The following is an 18,210-nucleotide window of genomic DNA, read 5'->3' as shown; positions in this document are numbered from 1 at the left end:
AGACTACGGGGAGCGATTCTCAAAATCAGTCAGACGCCTGGAAATTTTACGTAAGAAGAGAGTGCATTTAATTTGTACTTTAACTTTCTTGTTGCGTTGTAGGGATTCGTCTACCATACCGAATTTCCTAAAGTTGAAGAGGATGTTCCAGACAGCCCGAGTTCATCGGATATTTGATTATACAGAAGCAGCACTACTTCGAGAGAGGATACATTATACAAGACGAGAGATGGATTCTGTTGACCGTAAGTTACTGCAGCTACATTTATTCCTTGCTAGTAAGATACAGATAGACCTATGGAATAAAATAGATTGCCTTACATTTCGATCTATGGAAACCATGATGGAAACGACTACTAGAAGGCATAAGAAGAAGTTCGAAAAGTTACAAACTTATGCAGAATCTACAAATAATACACTGATGTCCGAAACTGTTATTAACAAGTCAGAGTTTTATCTCAAGACGAAATTTCAGTTCTTGCAAAAGGAGGAAACTACGCTATAACACCTCCGAAAGTTCCTTTGAGGTTATTGTTGCAAATGTAGAAGCAGGTATACGTACTCTCCCCAAAGAAACTGCTAATGCAATCTGGATCGAAAGCACCAGAGGATTATGCCGCAGTAAACCTCTGGAAAGTAATTTAACCAATGGCGAAAGAAAGGCTATGAGAGATTTAAATGCAGATGAAGACATAGTGATTGTTCCTGCTGATAAAGGGAATGCTACTGTCGTTTTAAATACAGAAGATTATCAAAGCAAAATTTTGAATCTTTTAACGTCAGGACAATACAAAAAACTTAAGAAAGATCCTACAGCCAGCGTACTACGGAAAACAAATAATCTGATAAAATCGGCCACTTCTGTTCAAAAAGAAGAAAAAAGAGCTTTATTGAAGACTGAAGCTATGTGACCTAGACTCTATGGCGTACCCAAGGTACATAAGAGGGACCTTCCTCTGAGACCGATTGTTAGTGCTATCAATTCTCCTACGTATGAAATAGCAAGATATCTAGCAACTCGTTTACAACCATATATTGGAAAAACTGACTCATATATAAAGGACTCACGTCATTTTATAGAGAAAATTGAAGGTTTAATTCTGACTCCTGAAGATATTTTAGTAAGTTTTGATGTAGTATCTTTATTTACTATGATTCCAGTTAACGAAGTTATGGATTTTATAACGGATATTTTCCCAAAAGATCTGACTGCTCTTTTCAGACATTGTCTTACTTCCAGTCAGTTCCAGTGGAATAATGAATTTTATGAGCAACTTAATGGCGTAGCAATGGGTAACCCATTGAGTCCTGCAGTAGCTAATTTCTACATGGAGAAATTCGAACAGTCAGCCTTGGAAAAAGCAGATAAGAAACCACCTCGCTGGTATCGGTATGTAGACGATACATTTGTGGTCTGGCCACATGGTAGAGAAGCCTTAGACGAATTTTTTGATTACCTTAATAATATAAATCCAAGAATCCACTTTACCATGGAGAGAGAAAATAACAAAATACCGTTTTTGGATGTTTTAGTTATGAGACAGACAGATGGAAGATTGAAACAACAGATTTTTAGAAAAATAACGCACACAGACAGATACTTACATAAAAACTCTAACCACCATCCACAACAAAAGAGAGGTGTGATTAAAAATCTGGTTGACAGAGCCAGACGAATGATGATGATAGTCGTGATGGTGATGATGAAATGATGAGGACAACAAAATACCCACTCCCCGGGCAGAGAAAATCCCCAACCCGACCGGACAAACAGAGTGTACACACATGTAATCATATCATGGGTGAAAAACGTCTGGGCAAAAGTGGTCTCGACAGATAGAAATGGTCACAAGAATAAAAACTAAAATCTAGATATAACGTGTTTGTCAATTGGATAAAATATTCCATGGAAATACAATGGCAGCTGCGAGGTCGCTTAGGGACAAGAACTGCATCAACGCAGCCACTACCGTCAGACTAAACGGCTAACAGGCCAAGGCAGTCACGAGGTGGACACGAAAACAGATTCGCACCATTCTAGCAAGAAGTAACCGAATTATAGACAAGAGCAAATGAGGCATTGCAGAGACAATTTTAAACATTACAGGTGACAGACAGGAACCCGTGTATGAAAGTTACAACATAACATAAGTCTTTCTTTAAAAAAGAAAATACAGTTCGCGTAATGTAAGGAGAAAACATGAAAATGAAAAGGAGAACTATGTTTAGAGTCTACATTGAGGAGAGTATCGCCATTCAGACCAGTTTTAATTAGCGGCTCTATACCCTGAAAAAAGTTTTTGTTGCGTAATTACAACTGTTCGTTAAGAATGAGACCGTCCTTCAGAGATAGGTGTTAAAAATTTTCTAGCTCTTCTAAGATATTAAGCCTAAAACCTTTCTGCTCCGAGTGCAAGATCTGGGCGTCTTTTACGTCTTTAGGATTATGTTCTGTGATTCAGCAATGGAGACAAGGAAATTAACACGAGTTATCAAAATATAAAGCGTAGAAGTAACATCTTTCCCTTAGTTTTTCTGTGACATTTTGACAATGTAGCTCACATCTCCAGAGAGAACTGGCCAACAACATTGATCTGTCATGTGGGTTTGCACGAAATAAATCAGCACGGGCAGCTGAATTACCCTGCATACCCTGTCGGGCTTGTTAATAACATCAAACATAAACAACATTAATGCGCTCTGGTCATCGTTCTATCAATTCCAGAGAGTATCTACTAACCGTTATATCCCTGCAGATGGTATGTAAGTATATGTACGAAGTTACATTGAAATTTTACCATTTCTTTTCCATGCTTCATTTGTTTTATATCGATAGTTAAAACACTAGAAGGAAATACATGACCTGCATTATTCTTCATTGTAATTTACTTTTAGCTGAGAATGGAATGGATAATAAATTTTAGAACACGTAGCAAACTATGTAATCTGCCTCAGAGTTAATAAACGCAAATTGTAACTTAGTGCGAAACGGTTAGTTTTTATTAAACTAAATATTTTTTCCGTTATGTGATCTGGTCCCGCAATTAAGCGCTGTTGGGCTTGGCTAGTACTTGGATGCGTGACCATCCGGGTCTGCCGAGCGCTGTTGGCAAACTGGGCGAGGCCAACTGAAGACACGCGCGGAGAAACAGGCTAAACCTCAAATGTAAAAAGTGAGACCTAAGTGTTGCCATCTGTTTTTGGAAACAGGAATTATCAAAACTGACACTGGTCTCATCCCTAAATATCACTTAGGGGTGAGACTAATGCCAGTTTTAACACTTTCCGTATCACCTAGAGCGTTAGCAGTTCGAGGGTTATCCCGTTTTTCCATGCATGTCTTCAGGTGAGGAACAACTTAACTGACAAGGGAACCTCCCCATCGCACCCCCCTCAGACTTAGTAATAAGTTGGTACACTGGATAGGCCTTGAAAAACTGAACACAGGTCAATCGAGAAAACAGGAAGACGTTGTGTGGAACTATGAAAAAATAAGCAAAATATACAAACTGAGTAGTCCATGCGCAGGATAGGAAACATCAAGGATTGTATGAGCTCCGGAGCGCCGTGGTCCCATGGTTAGCGTGAGCGGCTAGGGAGCGAGAGGTCCTTGGTTTCAAGTCTTCCCCTGTATGAAGATTTTAATTTTTTATATAACCAACTTCGCTCTCCAAAATTCCAGGACATGATCAGATTTGCTTGGACATACGCAGGATTAGACGGTGTACACACGGAAAAATTTGAAAACGTTAAAAACATATGTTTTGAGAGAGCACAGGGAAAACTGTACGATTGTGAAACTGTTGCATTCATTTGTTGCAGTTTATGTGACAAACTCTTATGTTTTCATCACTTTTTTGGAGTGATTATCACATCCACAAGAAAACCTAAATCGGGCAAGGTAGAAGAATCTTTTTACCCATTCGCAAAGTATACAATTTAGGTGGGTCGAAAACATATTCCTGTCATGTGGCGCACATGTCGTCACCAGTGTCGTATAGAATATATCAGCCGTGTTTTCCTGTGGAGGAATCGGTTGACCTACGACCTTGCGATCCAATGTTTTCGGTTCCCATTGGAGAGGCACGTCCTTTCGTCTACTAATCGCACGGTTTTGCGGTGTGGTAGCAAAACACACACACTAAACTTATTACAGTGAACAGAGACGTCAATGAACGAACGGACAGATCATAACTTTGCGAAAATAAACTTTTCACTCGAGGTAAGACTTGAACCAAGGACCTCTCGTTCCGCAGCTGCTCACACTAACCACTGGACCACGGCGCTCCTATTCTCACACTATCCTTGATGTTGCCTATCTTGCACATGGACTTCTCAGTTTGTATATTTTGCTTATTTTGTCATAGTTCCACACAACTTCTTCCTGTTTTCTCGACTGATCTGTGTTCAGTGTTTCAAGGCCTATCCACTGTGCCATCTGAAGGGGGTGCGATGTGGAGGTTCCCTTGTGATATGTAACGGCTGCGGTCAAGAAATCTGACAACGGCCTGGAAAGCTGTCGTCTGACTACATGTCCGTCCATAAGCGCATCCAGTTACTCCTATCAGTTGACGATAACACGGTGGTCGGTCCGTACTGTTGTTCTATCCGAGGTGTGCTCGGACGGAGTTTTTTTTTTATTTGATCTCATCCCTGAATAACAAGCATGTAACCTTAAATACGTAGGTGAAGACTGTATATTGACTTGCAATACGCCATTGTAGTACGTCGTGAAAACAGCTCATAACAAAGTAACGAATTAAATAGTGGTAGCCGGCCAATGTGGCCGAGCGGTTCTAGGTGCTTCAGTCTGGAACCGCGCTGCTGCTACGGTCGCAGGTTCGAATCCTGCCTATGGCTTGGATGCGTGTGATGTCCTTAGGTTAGTTAGGTTTAAGTAGTTCTAAGTATAGGGGACTGATGACCTCAGATGTTAAGTCCCATAGTGCGTAGAGCCATTTGAACAGTAACTGGTGGTACAGAAATTGTGAATGTGTGTGTTGAATCAGGCGGCGTCTTGCGGGCAGTACAAAGTAGCTGCACATGTTGTTACTTTGCTGGATATCGAAAAATTCGTAGTTACTGCATGATACAATACCGTATCATCGTCTCTGAATAACGCAAAGCGTAAAGATTACATAAATCTGTGACTTTAGTGCACTAAGCACTATTATAAAATCTTCAGCAACGGAAGATGTAACGTCATAATTCAAATGATAAAAAGCTCTAGACGATCTTGAAAGTGTAACGTTTATCGAGAGCAGAAGAGAGATTTATGTCGTACAAAACGAGGACTGCTGCAATCTGGCACTGTACACTGAAACTGCAGAATCGCTTTGCCGGCGGACAGATATTTCTAGACGTGGTAATAGTTGGAGCCCTATTTACGACCTGAATCGGCAATTTGTTCTTTCGCCAGAACGACTGTTCGAGATAAGATGCGCAAAATAATGTTCTCCGGAAACGACTTCCATCGTTTCAGTTTTTGCGTCACTAGAAGAATGGATGAGTTCACAGCGATTGTAAGGAGAGAGAACTGCCGCAATATATCATCCGCTCTGAACCTAGTTTTACAATGGTTATTGTCTTTCTCGGTAGGGCCAGAGTACTGAAGGTGGTAGAGACGCCCTCATTCTGATCAGCTTCCTGTTCCATATAACAGTGCTACGTCTTTAAAGGTTTACTGCGATCATTAAACTTTCTTTTTGAAGGAGTATAGTGTCGTTCAAAAAAAATTCTTACTTTTCATTCATTTCCCATGTTTGTTTTCTGTGGGCCGGTCGAAGTGGCCGTGCGGTTAAAGGCGCTGCAGTCTGGAACCGCAAGACCGCTACGGTCGCAGGTTCGAATCCTGCCTCGGGCATGGATGTTTGTGATGTCCTTAGCTTAGTTAGGTTTAACTAGTTCTAAGTTCTAGGGGACTAATGACCTCAGCAGTTGAGTCCCATAGTGCTCAGAGCCATTTTTTTTTTTTTTTTGTTTTCTGTGTGCAAACTCTTCCGGGGAAGATGTACACTTGTAGGTTAAACAGATATTTGCTGTTGAAAAATAATGAGCTTTGGACTATCATTCCTCCTATTTAGGACTGCTTGCTTGTCAACGTACCGATCTTACGAATCGAATACAGCTTGGAGAACAAATGATCGACGTAATCACACTCTCTATCTCTCTCTACAAATATTTTTGTTGCAGTTTAATTTTATGAATGGAATCGGCATCATATACCTTAATTTTACTAATACTCTCTAGGGTCAAAGAAAAACTAAGCGAAACGTTATCCCGCCCTCTTTTTCTTATTTCTTTATCCAGCTTCGGTACAGGGTCGGCATGGTTACTAACGGATTTCGCTTGGTTAGTTTAAGGGATGACGAGATGGTCGGATGCCTCTAGGAACGAACATGTGTATTCCAGCTGTAGTTTCTGAGAGGGGAAGAAAAAACTAACCAGCACGCCATTTGCATCCTGCGGTCCACAGTACGCCGAAGGCAAACAATTGAAGAAAAGTAAATAACAGATTCCCTGAATAAAGCTGTCCGGGTCACTTAGTATGTTTCTTTATTTATAATGGCTACTTCTATCATCAGATCAAAAATTATAACCAGTAAATTAACGTCCAGTGTTTTCATCAATAAAAAATATGCATAAATTATTTGATTCCTCACTTACGCATACGGATTATTTATACTGACTCTAAGACTTCAGCTCGTGGTCTCGCGGTAGCGTTCTGGCTTCCCCAGCACCAAGTCCCGAGCTCAATTCCCGGAGGTCAGGAATTTTCACCTGCCTCGAGATGACTGGGTGTTGTTGTGTCGTCTTCACCATCATTCGTCCCCATTAGGGTAGGAGGAAGACAATGGCAAACCACCTCCACTAGGACCTTGCCTAGTTCGGCGGTGCGGATTTACCGCATCGTTCCCCTACGCTCTGTCGAGTATGGGACTTCATCATCATACGGACTCAGAACTTTCTCTTGCAAGTTCTTTGTTTTGATCTGATGATTGCAGTAACCGAAAAGGTATTATCAACAGAGAAATATATTGACCCATCTAGACGGCTTTATTCACAAAAATCCATAGCGATCGCAGACTCATACAGGAAATTCATTTTAATTGGTAGTAAAAGGAACCTGATAGCACCAATAATTTATTCGAAAAAAAATATTAAGCAAGTTATAGGTTGTCAGCCTTGTCTTTGGTGAATGGAATTCTAGTCAGTTGGAACGGGCAGTTATTCCTGCCACAGGAGAGACGGTTGTTCTGGTATGCATATGTAGGATGCAGAAATTGTGCCACTGGCAGTGACTGGCGGAGAAACATATGACAGAAAAGCGGTGGATTGACGACACTCAAGTTTTGAATTAAAGTCCTTTTAAGAGGTTAAAATATTCAAATGTGTGTGAAATCTTATGGGACTTAACTGCTAAGGTCATCAGTCCCTAAGCTTACACACTACTTAACCCGAATTATCCTAACCTAAGGACAAACACACATACCCCGCCCGAGGGAGGACTCGAACCTCCGCCGTGACCAGCCGCACAGTCCATGACTGCAGCGCCTTAGACTGCTCGGCTAATCCCGCGCGGCTTTTAAGAGGTTAGTCAAGAAGAATTTAATGCGCAAAAAATTGAGATACGGAAGTAATAAAGAATGGAGAGATATGCTTGAAGTTTTCTGAGGCTGTAGTTGAAGAGGAACTGAAACCTCTAAAAAGGGCAATGACAGAGATTAGAGAGAGAACCTTAAGTACGAGGAAGGTAACTGCGAAGAAACCTTTGGTAACAGAAGAAATATTTCAGCTGATCAACGAAAGAATGAAGGACAACAATGTTAAGGGAATTTCAGGAATAAAAAAAAACAGGTATGAAATAAGTAGGAACTGCAGGGATGCTAAGGCGAGATGGCTACATGAGAAACGTGCACAAATCGCAAAAGAAATGATTTTTGGTAGGACTGGCTCAGCATAATAAAAGCCAAAACAACATTCGATGAAATTAAAAGCAAGGGCGACAGCATTAAGGGTGCAATGGGAATTCCACTTTTAAATGCAGAGGAAAGACCGGATAGGTAGAATGAGCACAATGAGGACCTCTTCGAAGCAGAGGACTTATCTGATAACGTGTCAGAAGAAAAAACAGTACTTGATAGGGAAGAGGTAGGAAATTAAGAATTTAGAAGAGCTTTGGAAGACTTTAAATCAAATAAGGCAGAATGGATAGGTAACATTCCATAGGAGTCTCTAAAATCATTGTGGAAAGTGGCAAAAAAATGATTATTCACTTTGCTGTTTAGAATGTGTGAGACTGACGATATACCATTAAACCTTGGGAAAAAACATTACCCACACAGTTCCCAAGATTGCAATAGACGACAGTGGCGACAGAACCGTAATAGGTGGAAGACCAAGAACGAAGTTCATGGATGGGATGTAGTCTTTCACTCCAGCTGTTCAATCTATACGTCGAAGTAGCAGGGAGGGAAATGAAGGAAAGGTTCCAGAGCGGGATTAAAATTGAAGATGAAAGGATTTGAGCGTTAATATTTGATGTTGACATTGTTATTCTCATTGAAAGTGAAGAGGGTTTACAGGTCCTCCTGAACAGAATGAAGAATCTAATAAGTACAGAATATGGATTGAGAGTAAATCGAAGAAAGACGAAAGTAATGAGAAGTAGAAGAAATTAAACAGAGGGAAACTTAACTTCATAAAACGTGAACACGAAGCAGGTGAATTTAAGGAATTCTGCTGCCTACCGTAAAGAAGAGAATAGAAGCAACAGAAGAATGTCGAAAATTGGGTGGACTGGTAAGATAAGGAATGAGGAGGTTCTCTGTAGAATTGGCGAGGAAAGAAATACATGGAAAACATTGAGAAGAAGAGGAGATAAAAAGATAGGCCCTCTTCTAAGACTTCAGGGAATAAGTTCTATGACATTAGACGGAACTGTAAAGGACGAAACTGTAGAGGACGACAAAGCTTGGGATACATCCAGCAAATAGTTGAGTACATAGTTTGCAAGTGCTACTCTGAGATTAAGAGGTCGCCACAGGAGAGGAATCTGTGGCGGGCCGCACCAAACCAGTCAGAAGACTGATGATTCCATGGAAGATGTTACTACAGCTTGGCGTAGAATCTGGGTGTAGTGTGGTCTGAGCTGAATATGTTGTGGATTTTTGCTTACTTTAACATTATTTGTTGTTGTTGTTGTCGTCTTCAGTCCAGAGACTGGTTTTATGCAGCTCTCCACGCTATTTTTATTTATTAATTATTTATTGATCCAAAAATTGCTTCCTTGACAGTTAAAAAAACAGCAGTTTGTCAAACTACATTTAAATATGTGGCCCAGTTTGTTCAGCACAACGATAACACCACTCTAATAACTCTAATATTGGGGACAACAACACGAACAGTTCACAACATTCGCCCTCCTGACCCAGAAAACACAACAATCACAAAATCAACGCTATGGTCGCAGGTTCGAATCCTGCCACGGGCATGGATGTGTGTGATGTCCTTAGGTTAGTTCGGTTTAAGTAGTTCTAAGTTCTAGGGGACTGATGACCCCAGAAGTTAAGTCCCATTGTGCTCAGAGCCGTGTGAACCATTTGAACCACAAAATGAAAATAGCTTCCAAGCAGAACCACGTAGCGCAAACAATGAATCAGGAAACCAGCCCTCAAATTTAAATGTGTTTCCATACGTTCACACTTAACTCCTAAATAGTAGGTGTTTTAACCAGTCGATTTACCGGGTGACTCACTACAGCAAAATTACTACTATGTATAATTCTAATAATGCTGCTCACAGCTTAATAATGAGAGAAGAGACTAACATAGCTCTCGTCTTGAGAAAACAACAGCACGCCCAGCATGCTATCAAACATAGTAACGTCAGCGCACAACACTATGCACACAGTAATTCGGCTTGGAATATACTGAGAGCTCTCTACACTCCGTGCACATCGCTTCTATCCTTTACCATACGCAAAACACAGCGTGAATCAACTCATCCGACCAACATTCCACTGTTGGTTCATAAAGCACACTATTATTTCCTCTCATGTAACGATGAAGCCCTTGCCTGCGAATCTTATGAACTCATATTCGGGAGGACGCCTGTCACCATGCGGCCAGTTGTGTGCAGATTCTGCGGCCACGAAGCGTGTCGACCATTAGTGGAGTCCCAATCCCGGCTCCTCGACACACCGCCTATGCAGTAGGCTTCGCACTAACTGGCTGTTCACTGACTGACTGTGATTACTCCTTTACAGCTCCCATTGTGGCTGCTGCGTCGCATTAGGCCTGCTACACCACTTCAGGCGGTTCGGATAATGCCCCAATTCAGTTGCACAACCAGCCCTCGACTTGCCAACTGCACGCACCACGGCTACCGTCTGAGGCCTCTCTTCATGTCACCGCATCGTCTGCGCCACTGTCCCCGCTTCTGTCAACCTCAGCCGCTGCCATGCAGCACATCCTCTCCCCGCGTTGACAACTGGCGACACGCTGCGTGCATCCCGATCACTCCACGCGGTCAGCGCACTGGGTCCCGACTGACGTCTCCTTGTCCGGACGAAGCAGGTAACTGCCTTATCGATATTTCGTGTCGCCCCAGGTCATCTCGGAGCGGCGCTAAGCTCGGCACAAACGCCGCGGACTGCGCTCTCTAGCCATAACTAGCGCGAGATCAGCGATGTCGTGGCCGACTGCACGGGGTAGAAAGAACGGTCTGCCACGAATTCATGACACAAACTGCCGTAAGCGTTTATTATTATTCAACGACTGTGTGAAACGGAGTACATTGACCGATGTTCCAACTGTTGGCCGATAATATTTGATTTTTGAGTGATTCTGTTGCTTAAGTCGTGAATACTGTGTCTGTGTATGTTATTTAGTAGCAACTACAGTATTCTATCCTGTGGATAATCGTCAAATAGACTGGGGGCCTTTATGCAAGAGTCAACAGCAGGATTCTGACAACTAGCTTATTTGTACGACCGCAAGGTCAAGTGAAGCACTGGAACAATTTTTCCTTCACTCTCTTCCATTAGAGTCTAGTGAGCGGAACGGGTACCTCTCGGTATATGCTCGAATTCTCTTAATGATGGTCTATATAGCGAGAACTTGGGGAAAGCAACATAGTTTTCACTAGTAATGGAACTTCAGCTCTTGTAATGTTTAAATACTCTCAACGGTGATTCTTGTCCTACATGAAGCACCCTCCAATGATTCCCCTGCATTGTTATTATTATTATAACGTGAATATGGACACATCTGGACAAACAGTATTCAATAATTGCCGAGCTAGATGTTCGTAAGCACTGTTTTTTGGACGTGTTCCATTTCCTCTGGGTTTTTTCGGAAAGTACCAGCCTGGAATCTGGTTTTCACATGACCAACTTTGCTGCACCTAACTTTTTTCAGACACATACTTTGAGTTTTGTAACTGTCCATACAATGACCACAAAATGTGAAGTACACACATGTTCTGAAAAACGGAACACCTTGAACGACTAGAGATAGGACCTTCAATTCATAGAACATGTAAATTAGTATGTTCAGCAGAAATAATTAGTATTTGAACCATGTCGACCCGCAGTTCAAGGTCAACATCGATATCGCAGCGCAACGACACCTACCGGTAAAATGTGCCTGCGGCTATCGTTGTCGCTATAGACCGAAGGTGATCGATCGCTATGACTTGAGCAGACGTGCAGGATGCCTCGCAGAGGTGTGCGCGAACCGTATCGTCAAACCAGTGAGTATGAAAGAGGGAGCATTATTGCCACGGGAAAATGTGACGCATCCGTCCGGGAAATTGCTGCTCGTGTTCGACGATGTGGAACACGAAAAGAAAAAACATGCTAGACGACAGTGGTGCATGGAGCGTCGTCGATGGGAACAGGAATGGCATCAGATAGTGTCTTCGGGCGAATCCAGGTTCTCCCTGTTTGAAAATGATGGCCGTATTTTCGTTCTACGCAGACAGGGGGAGCGCCATCACAGTGCCTGCATTCGCACAAGACATAGAGCGCCAACTCAAGGCCTTATGGTGTGGTGTACTTTAGGGTACAGCCACAAATCAGTGTTGGTACATGGCCAGGGCACAGTGACCACTGCGACCTGCTTTAATGACATCCTGCGACCCACAGCCATATCGTTCCTACACAACACCCTAGACGCCATTTTTTAACATGACGATACCGTCCACATTTTTCTCCCCGAAAACGTGGTTTCATGGTTTCACAAGATGTCAGCCTTTTGGTCTAGCCCGCCAGATCACCAGACTTGTCGCCAATCGAAAATGTGTGGGATATGGTGAAACGACAGGTGCAGTACTGTGACTCAATGCCAAACACTACAAGTTATCAAGGCCCATGGTAGACTCAGTGCCTCCTAGATAACAGTGCACTTGTTGACTGAAGTGGTAATCATTTCTGCTGTCCAAACTAATGTACATATCCTGTGAATATGAACGTCCTATCTCTAGTCGTTCAAGGTGTTCTGCTTTTTTTCTGAATATGAGAGTATGTTGTATCCTTTCGCCCATTATGTACATTGTGTTACTTTTAATCATATTAGGAGTAAGCTGCCAGTTACTGCAACAATTAGCGATAGTTCACTAAGTATCGCGAATTTTAGGAAACAGTTCTACGGACTTGACCTCTCTAGAAACAACTACGTAGTGTTCGAAGCGTCCCAGAGAGGAAAACAGATAGTCTGCCAGGCCTTTTATGCACAGTAATATATGCCATCGTGGTACGGAGGACCAGAATGTTGTCAGAATTTAATATGTGACACATAATCTAACTTGGAAAGCAAGTTTTTTCAACGGAAAGTTTCGAATTTTCATGTTCCTTACAGCAATAAAAAACGTGAAGTAACTGCCATTAATATAAACGATTTACAACATATCTACTCCTATAGTCGAACTGATACGTCCTTGCGCTTGGTGGAGAAGACATCACAGCTTTACAGATATGTTATGAAATGTTTGTAGAGTGAACGCAGTAACCTTAGCTTTCCACCTGCGTATTGGACATATTGACTTTTCCATTTCAAGTTTAAGTGAACAGTCAGTCAGCTCTACTGAATGGTTGTGTATCTACTTCATGGATAGAGATTGTGATATTTATAAGCAAAAAGAAGTAATAGGGCGGGTTCCAGGTTGTGTTGGGCTAAATACTTACACAAAGACAGCTAACGTACGAGTTACTAACTCTGTCCCGGAGACTGAGCCAATGGTACTAAAAAGCATCCGTCAAGCAAGACTGTGGAAACATTCAACTTAAAAGATACCGCCCTTTTCCGCGTAGATGTGAAGTCTTTCATCAGCACTCAGTCAAACACCAACTGCACCAGTACGATAAAATGACACATGTGTAGCAAGTACACCACTATTATTCAAAGGAACAGCAATGTTTTGCTCTTCCTATTTTGTATCTCGGTTTTGTTGACCGAATGAGTTCTGAAGCGTTGTTTTGTCTGTCCTTGCTTTCCTGCTTACGTAGCTGTACATTTTCTGGATGAAGTATTTTGGAAGAGACGGTGTCCTCAAAAGTAGCAATATTGTGAAATCCCACTTCGTTGGAAGATATCACACTTGATCTTATTGGACGTATGTGATTACATCATGATGGAGCCCCAACTCGTCCCACCTGACTTTACTTACCTTGCTCATAAACATCTGTGTCAGGCGATATCCGAAAGATTTTTGTTCTTCGTTGTCACAACAATCCTCTACATCCACAGCTTGATTAGAGCAGGAGTGCTGTCCAAGAATGGGACAGTATTTTGCAGAAAAGTTTCCACCAACTCAAGAACAGCATGCCAATGAAAATCGAGGTATATTACAATGCATGGGAAGGATGGTACAGAATGTTAACAAGTAGGAAATTTACCCCACGCCGCTTAACGAGTAGCAGAGTTTGATTCTACAGACATGCAAAGATGTGTACTTTACTATAGACTTTTATGTCGAGTATTTCTTTATTTTAATTTTACAGTAAAATTATTTGTCTAATTTCAGAAGGCTTATTATTTCATTCCGGGTAACGGCCTTGCCGCAGTCGATAGACCGGTTCCCGTAAGGTCACCGAAGTTAAGCGCTGTCGGGCGTGGCCGGCGTTTGGATGGGTGACCATCCGGGCCGCCATGCGCTGTTGCCATTTTTCGGGGTCCACTCAGCCGCGTGGTGCCAATTGAGGAGCTACTCGATCGAATAGTAGCGGCTCCGCTCAAAGAAAACCATCATAACGACTCGGAGGGCGGTGTGCTGACCACACGCCCCTCCTATCCGCATCCTCAGCTGAGGATGATACGGCGGTCGGATGGTCCAGATGGGCCATTTGTGGCCTGAAGATGGAGTGCTATTATTTCATTCCCACCTCCCCTTGAATCTAGGTCCATGTATCTTCACAGATATGCAGGCGGTGCTAAAGTTTCTTTGAGTACTTGACGTTCGTGCTTTCTGCTGTCTTCTATGTAGAAAACATTGTACCTTTTTTCTCACTGAATTTCAGCAGAAATATTATATTTAAAATCATTTTACTTCCTATGACATCAACACCAAAAGGAGTACTACACATTCACCTACGTTACACAGCCGGCCGGAGTGGCCGAGCGGTTCTAGGCGCTGCAGTCTGAAACCGCGCGACCGCTACGGTCGCAGGTTCGAATCGTGCCTCGGGCATGGATGTGCGTGATGTCCTTAAGTTACTTAGGTTTAAGTAGTTCTAAGTTCTAAGGGACTGATGACCTCAGAAGTTAAGTCCCATAGTGGTCAGAGCCATTTGAACCATTTTTTTTTATGTTACACGGATCCAAAAGTTGAATTGTAGATGAAGAATAAGACGGGATAAGGGATTATGATGTACATAATAGTGACAATGGAGAGTACGGAGGGTGTGGAATAAAATAAAGAGCCAGATTGTAAGACATTTAGACTGAACCTTTCTGGTATTACAAAAATCAGCGTTGTCATGAGACTATTAAAATCACAGAGTCCCGAGTGTCTTGCCTAGAATTAACGAGTCGCTGATGACGATCTTATCGGTGCAGTTCCGGAGTTTGAAAGCTTTGAGCGTGCGCTCCATGTCCCGTGTTGTTGGGTAGTAATGACTTCTCCACGGCGATTATGAAGGCACTTGGGTCTCGGCTTTGTAGACGTTCTCGTTAGCCAGAAATAAACCTTGTGTCGCCTGTTTCAGACGAGCTGCGCATCGTGAAGGACGGCCAGTACGGCGCCGAGAACCCTGAAGTGGAGGGCGGATGGGACGGCATGGTGGGAGAGCTCGTCCGGAAGGTAAGGCAGTCGCCCAACCACCGACACTGTTCGCTCCGACGTAGATTGTGTTCCGTGCACTTCTTACTATTCTTGTCTGCACTACCGTCTTCTGTTCAAGCTTATACAGAGCTGGACATTAAAGTTGCTGTAACATGAAGGCGACGCATAACAAACACTGAATTTTCATGAAGTGTTGCTACAAGAATGGATATGAAAACTCGTCATCCCCGATTTCGTCGATATTTATGGTATATTGAGGGTTTGGCCAGAAATAAAAGTGACAGAAGTGGTAGCGCCAAACGTTTAGGAAAAAATTAGCATGTATGATGCATGTGGGGGAGCCACGGACAGTTTAAGTTAGCGAAGATGGCAGGCAGCGATTGGCGCAGCGGAAAGAGGACAGAACAGTAGTCGTCGAGTCCCTGGATCGCCACCTTCTGCGAAACGATTTTAATTTTGACGTTACTTACAGTGCAAACAAATCGAAACACTGCTTCAAAATATTATGTTCATTAATTTTTACATAAAAGATATGAAAAGCAAAGATAAAGCAAAATTCTGGGAGGTAGTAGGGGACATCGAAACAAATATTTTCCCCTAATGTCATTTTTTCCTATGAGGATTATTTAAACTGCTGGAGGCTGTATTACGCTCTTCAGCTGTTAGAGGTCGTGTTACGGTCTTAGTTGTTAGAGGGCGTATTACGCTCTTCAGTTGTAGGCAACTGCTGTCCACCAGTGTGGTAGTGCATTGTCTCTGTTTACTAATGCAGCGATGCAGCTGGAGTGAGTACACGGTTGGTGCGTACTGCGTAGCGCACCACAACGGACGAGCTGCACAGCAGGTTTATCAACAACAAAATCCTAATCGCCGTATCCCGCACCTTTGCTGCTGTGTACCAACGTCTGGATGAGAACGGGTCATTTAGCAGATTACCTGGACAGAGACGCCGTCGCACGGTAAGAACGCTGCGATTTGAGGAAGCTGTCTTGCAGCATGTGGAGCGGGATCCTTCAATCAGCACTCGTGCAATTGCAAGTAATATAGGGACGAATCAGACGAATGTAAGAACAGTCCTTCGAGAGCACTTGTTGCGTCCATTTCACTTACAGCATGTCCACAACCTGGAACCAGTTGATTATCCACACAGAGCACAGTTTTGGCAGTGGTACCTGGAACAGTGTGAAATGCATCCTACATTTCCATCCTCTGTGTTTTTACCGATGAAGTCTTCAACATGCACAATTCACATGTTTGGAGTGAGGATAACCCACGTGCCACAGTTACTAGCGCTCATCAAGTGCGGTTCTTCGTTAATGTGTGCGTCGGTGTTGTTCAAAATGGTTCAAATGGCTGTCAGCACTATGGGACTTAACATCTGTGGTCATCAGTCCCCTAGAACGTAGAACTACTTAAACCTAACTAACCTAAGGACATCACACACATCCATGCCCGAGGCAGGATTCGAACCTGCGACCGTAGCAGTCGCGCGGTTCCGGACTGCGCGCCTAGAACCGCTAGACCACCGCGGCCGGCTCGGTGTTGTTGGGGACTGTTTAATTGGGCCGTGTCTGATACCTAGGCAATTAAATGGTGAGCACTATTACAATTTTCTCGCCAGGGTATTGCCAGAATTGCTGGAAGACGTCCCGCTCCCTACAAGACAAAGCATTTGGTTCCAACATGACGGGGTGCCGGCACATTTCAGTCGTCGCGTGCGTCGATTCCTGGACCGACGGTTCACAGAGACGTGTACTGGCAGAGGTGGTCCTGTGCCATTGCCTGCTCGATCCCCAAATATGTCCCCCCTGGACTTTTTTGTGTGGGTAGAGATGCGCAACCTTGTTTACACAACTCCTGTTACATCAGAAGAGGATCTGGTTGCCCGGATAGTAGCAGCAGTAGGAACAATTCAGAATACTCCTGGGGTTTTTGCCCGTGTCAGACAGAACATGATCCGACGGTGTAACCTTTGTTTATGTGTCAATGGAGGAATTTTTGAAAATCTACTGTAATTGAAATTGAGCTGTGTTAATGTGTTGTCTCTCCGTCATAAAAAATGCAAAAGTGTTTGGTTTAATTAATTTGCCGCCAGAAAAATTTTCCTCTACCGGTTTAAATACTCCTCACAGGAAAAAATGACATTAGGGAAAAATATTTGTTTTGATATCCTCTACAACCTCCCAGAGTTTGTCAGTTTAAATACTTTTCACCCTGTATAACACGTTGCATTGTCCTCCTAGTAGTTGCCATCGGGCCAAGAAAAAACCAGCTGCATGTAGGAACGGACGTGATCCCCAAGGATAGATGCATACTTGTGTTGATCCATTGCGCTTACCAGAATGACGAGATAATCCAGGGAAAGCCACGGAACCCTTCCCCGGACCATAACGCTTCGTCCTCCAGCACGGACCCTGGTTTTCAGACGTCTCAAGGCGTACACGTCAACGGCCATTTGTCCGATGGAGCATAAAACGTGAATCATCTGAAAAGGTCACCTGTCACCACTCACTGGACGTACAGCTGCAGTATTGGCGTGCAAATTCCTACCTTCGTTGCTGATGAACAGAAGTCACCATGGCCACGACGCGGGCGTCTGCTTCGGAGGCAACGGTCGCTGAAGAGACACTGGTCGTAGCCCCTTGGTTAATGTGGGCGGTCAGTACCTCAAAAATTGCGCGTCCATTCGCCCGCACACATCTCCGCAGCAGTCGTTCACTTCTGTCTTCTGGGGCCCGTGGTGCACGATGATTGCCTTGGCGCCGGGTTTGGCTGGTGCCATTTTGCCATGCACGGTATAGTTTAACCACGAAAGCAGTCGAACAGTTTATAAACTAAGCCGTTTCGGAAATGCTTCCATCCTTAGCCTGAGTGCTAATGAGCACGTCCTCTCGGTAGTCTGGTAAATCGTTCCGTTTCCGTATCGAC

General features: G+C 43.3%; 1 protein-coding gene across 1 annotated transcript in view; it reads left to right on the top strand.

Annotated features, from left to right (window-relative positions):
- The window catches only part of LOC124612968 (glutamate receptor 1-like), a 1,095,838-nt gene that overhangs the window by 962,463 nt on the left and 115,165 nt on the right, over positions 1 to 18,210 (top strand). Inside the window, exon 12 of the mRNA XM_047141496.1 lies at positions 15,206 to 15,300. Within this exon, the coding sequence (XP_046997452.1) occupies positions 15,206 to 15,300 (95 nt within the window). The remainder of the gene's footprint in view (positions 1 to 15,205; positions 15,301 to 18,210) is intronic.

This window comes from Schistocerca americana, chromosome 4, assembly GCF_021461395.2.
Source record: "Schistocerca americana isolate TAMUIC-IGC-003095 chromosome 4, iqSchAmer2.1, whole genome shotgun sequence".
In the NCBI taxonomy this organism is placed as follows: Eukaryota; Metazoa; Arthropoda; class Insecta; order Orthoptera; family Acrididae; genus Schistocerca; species Schistocerca americana.
This window is presented reverse-complemented; position numbering and strand designations above follow the sequence as displayed.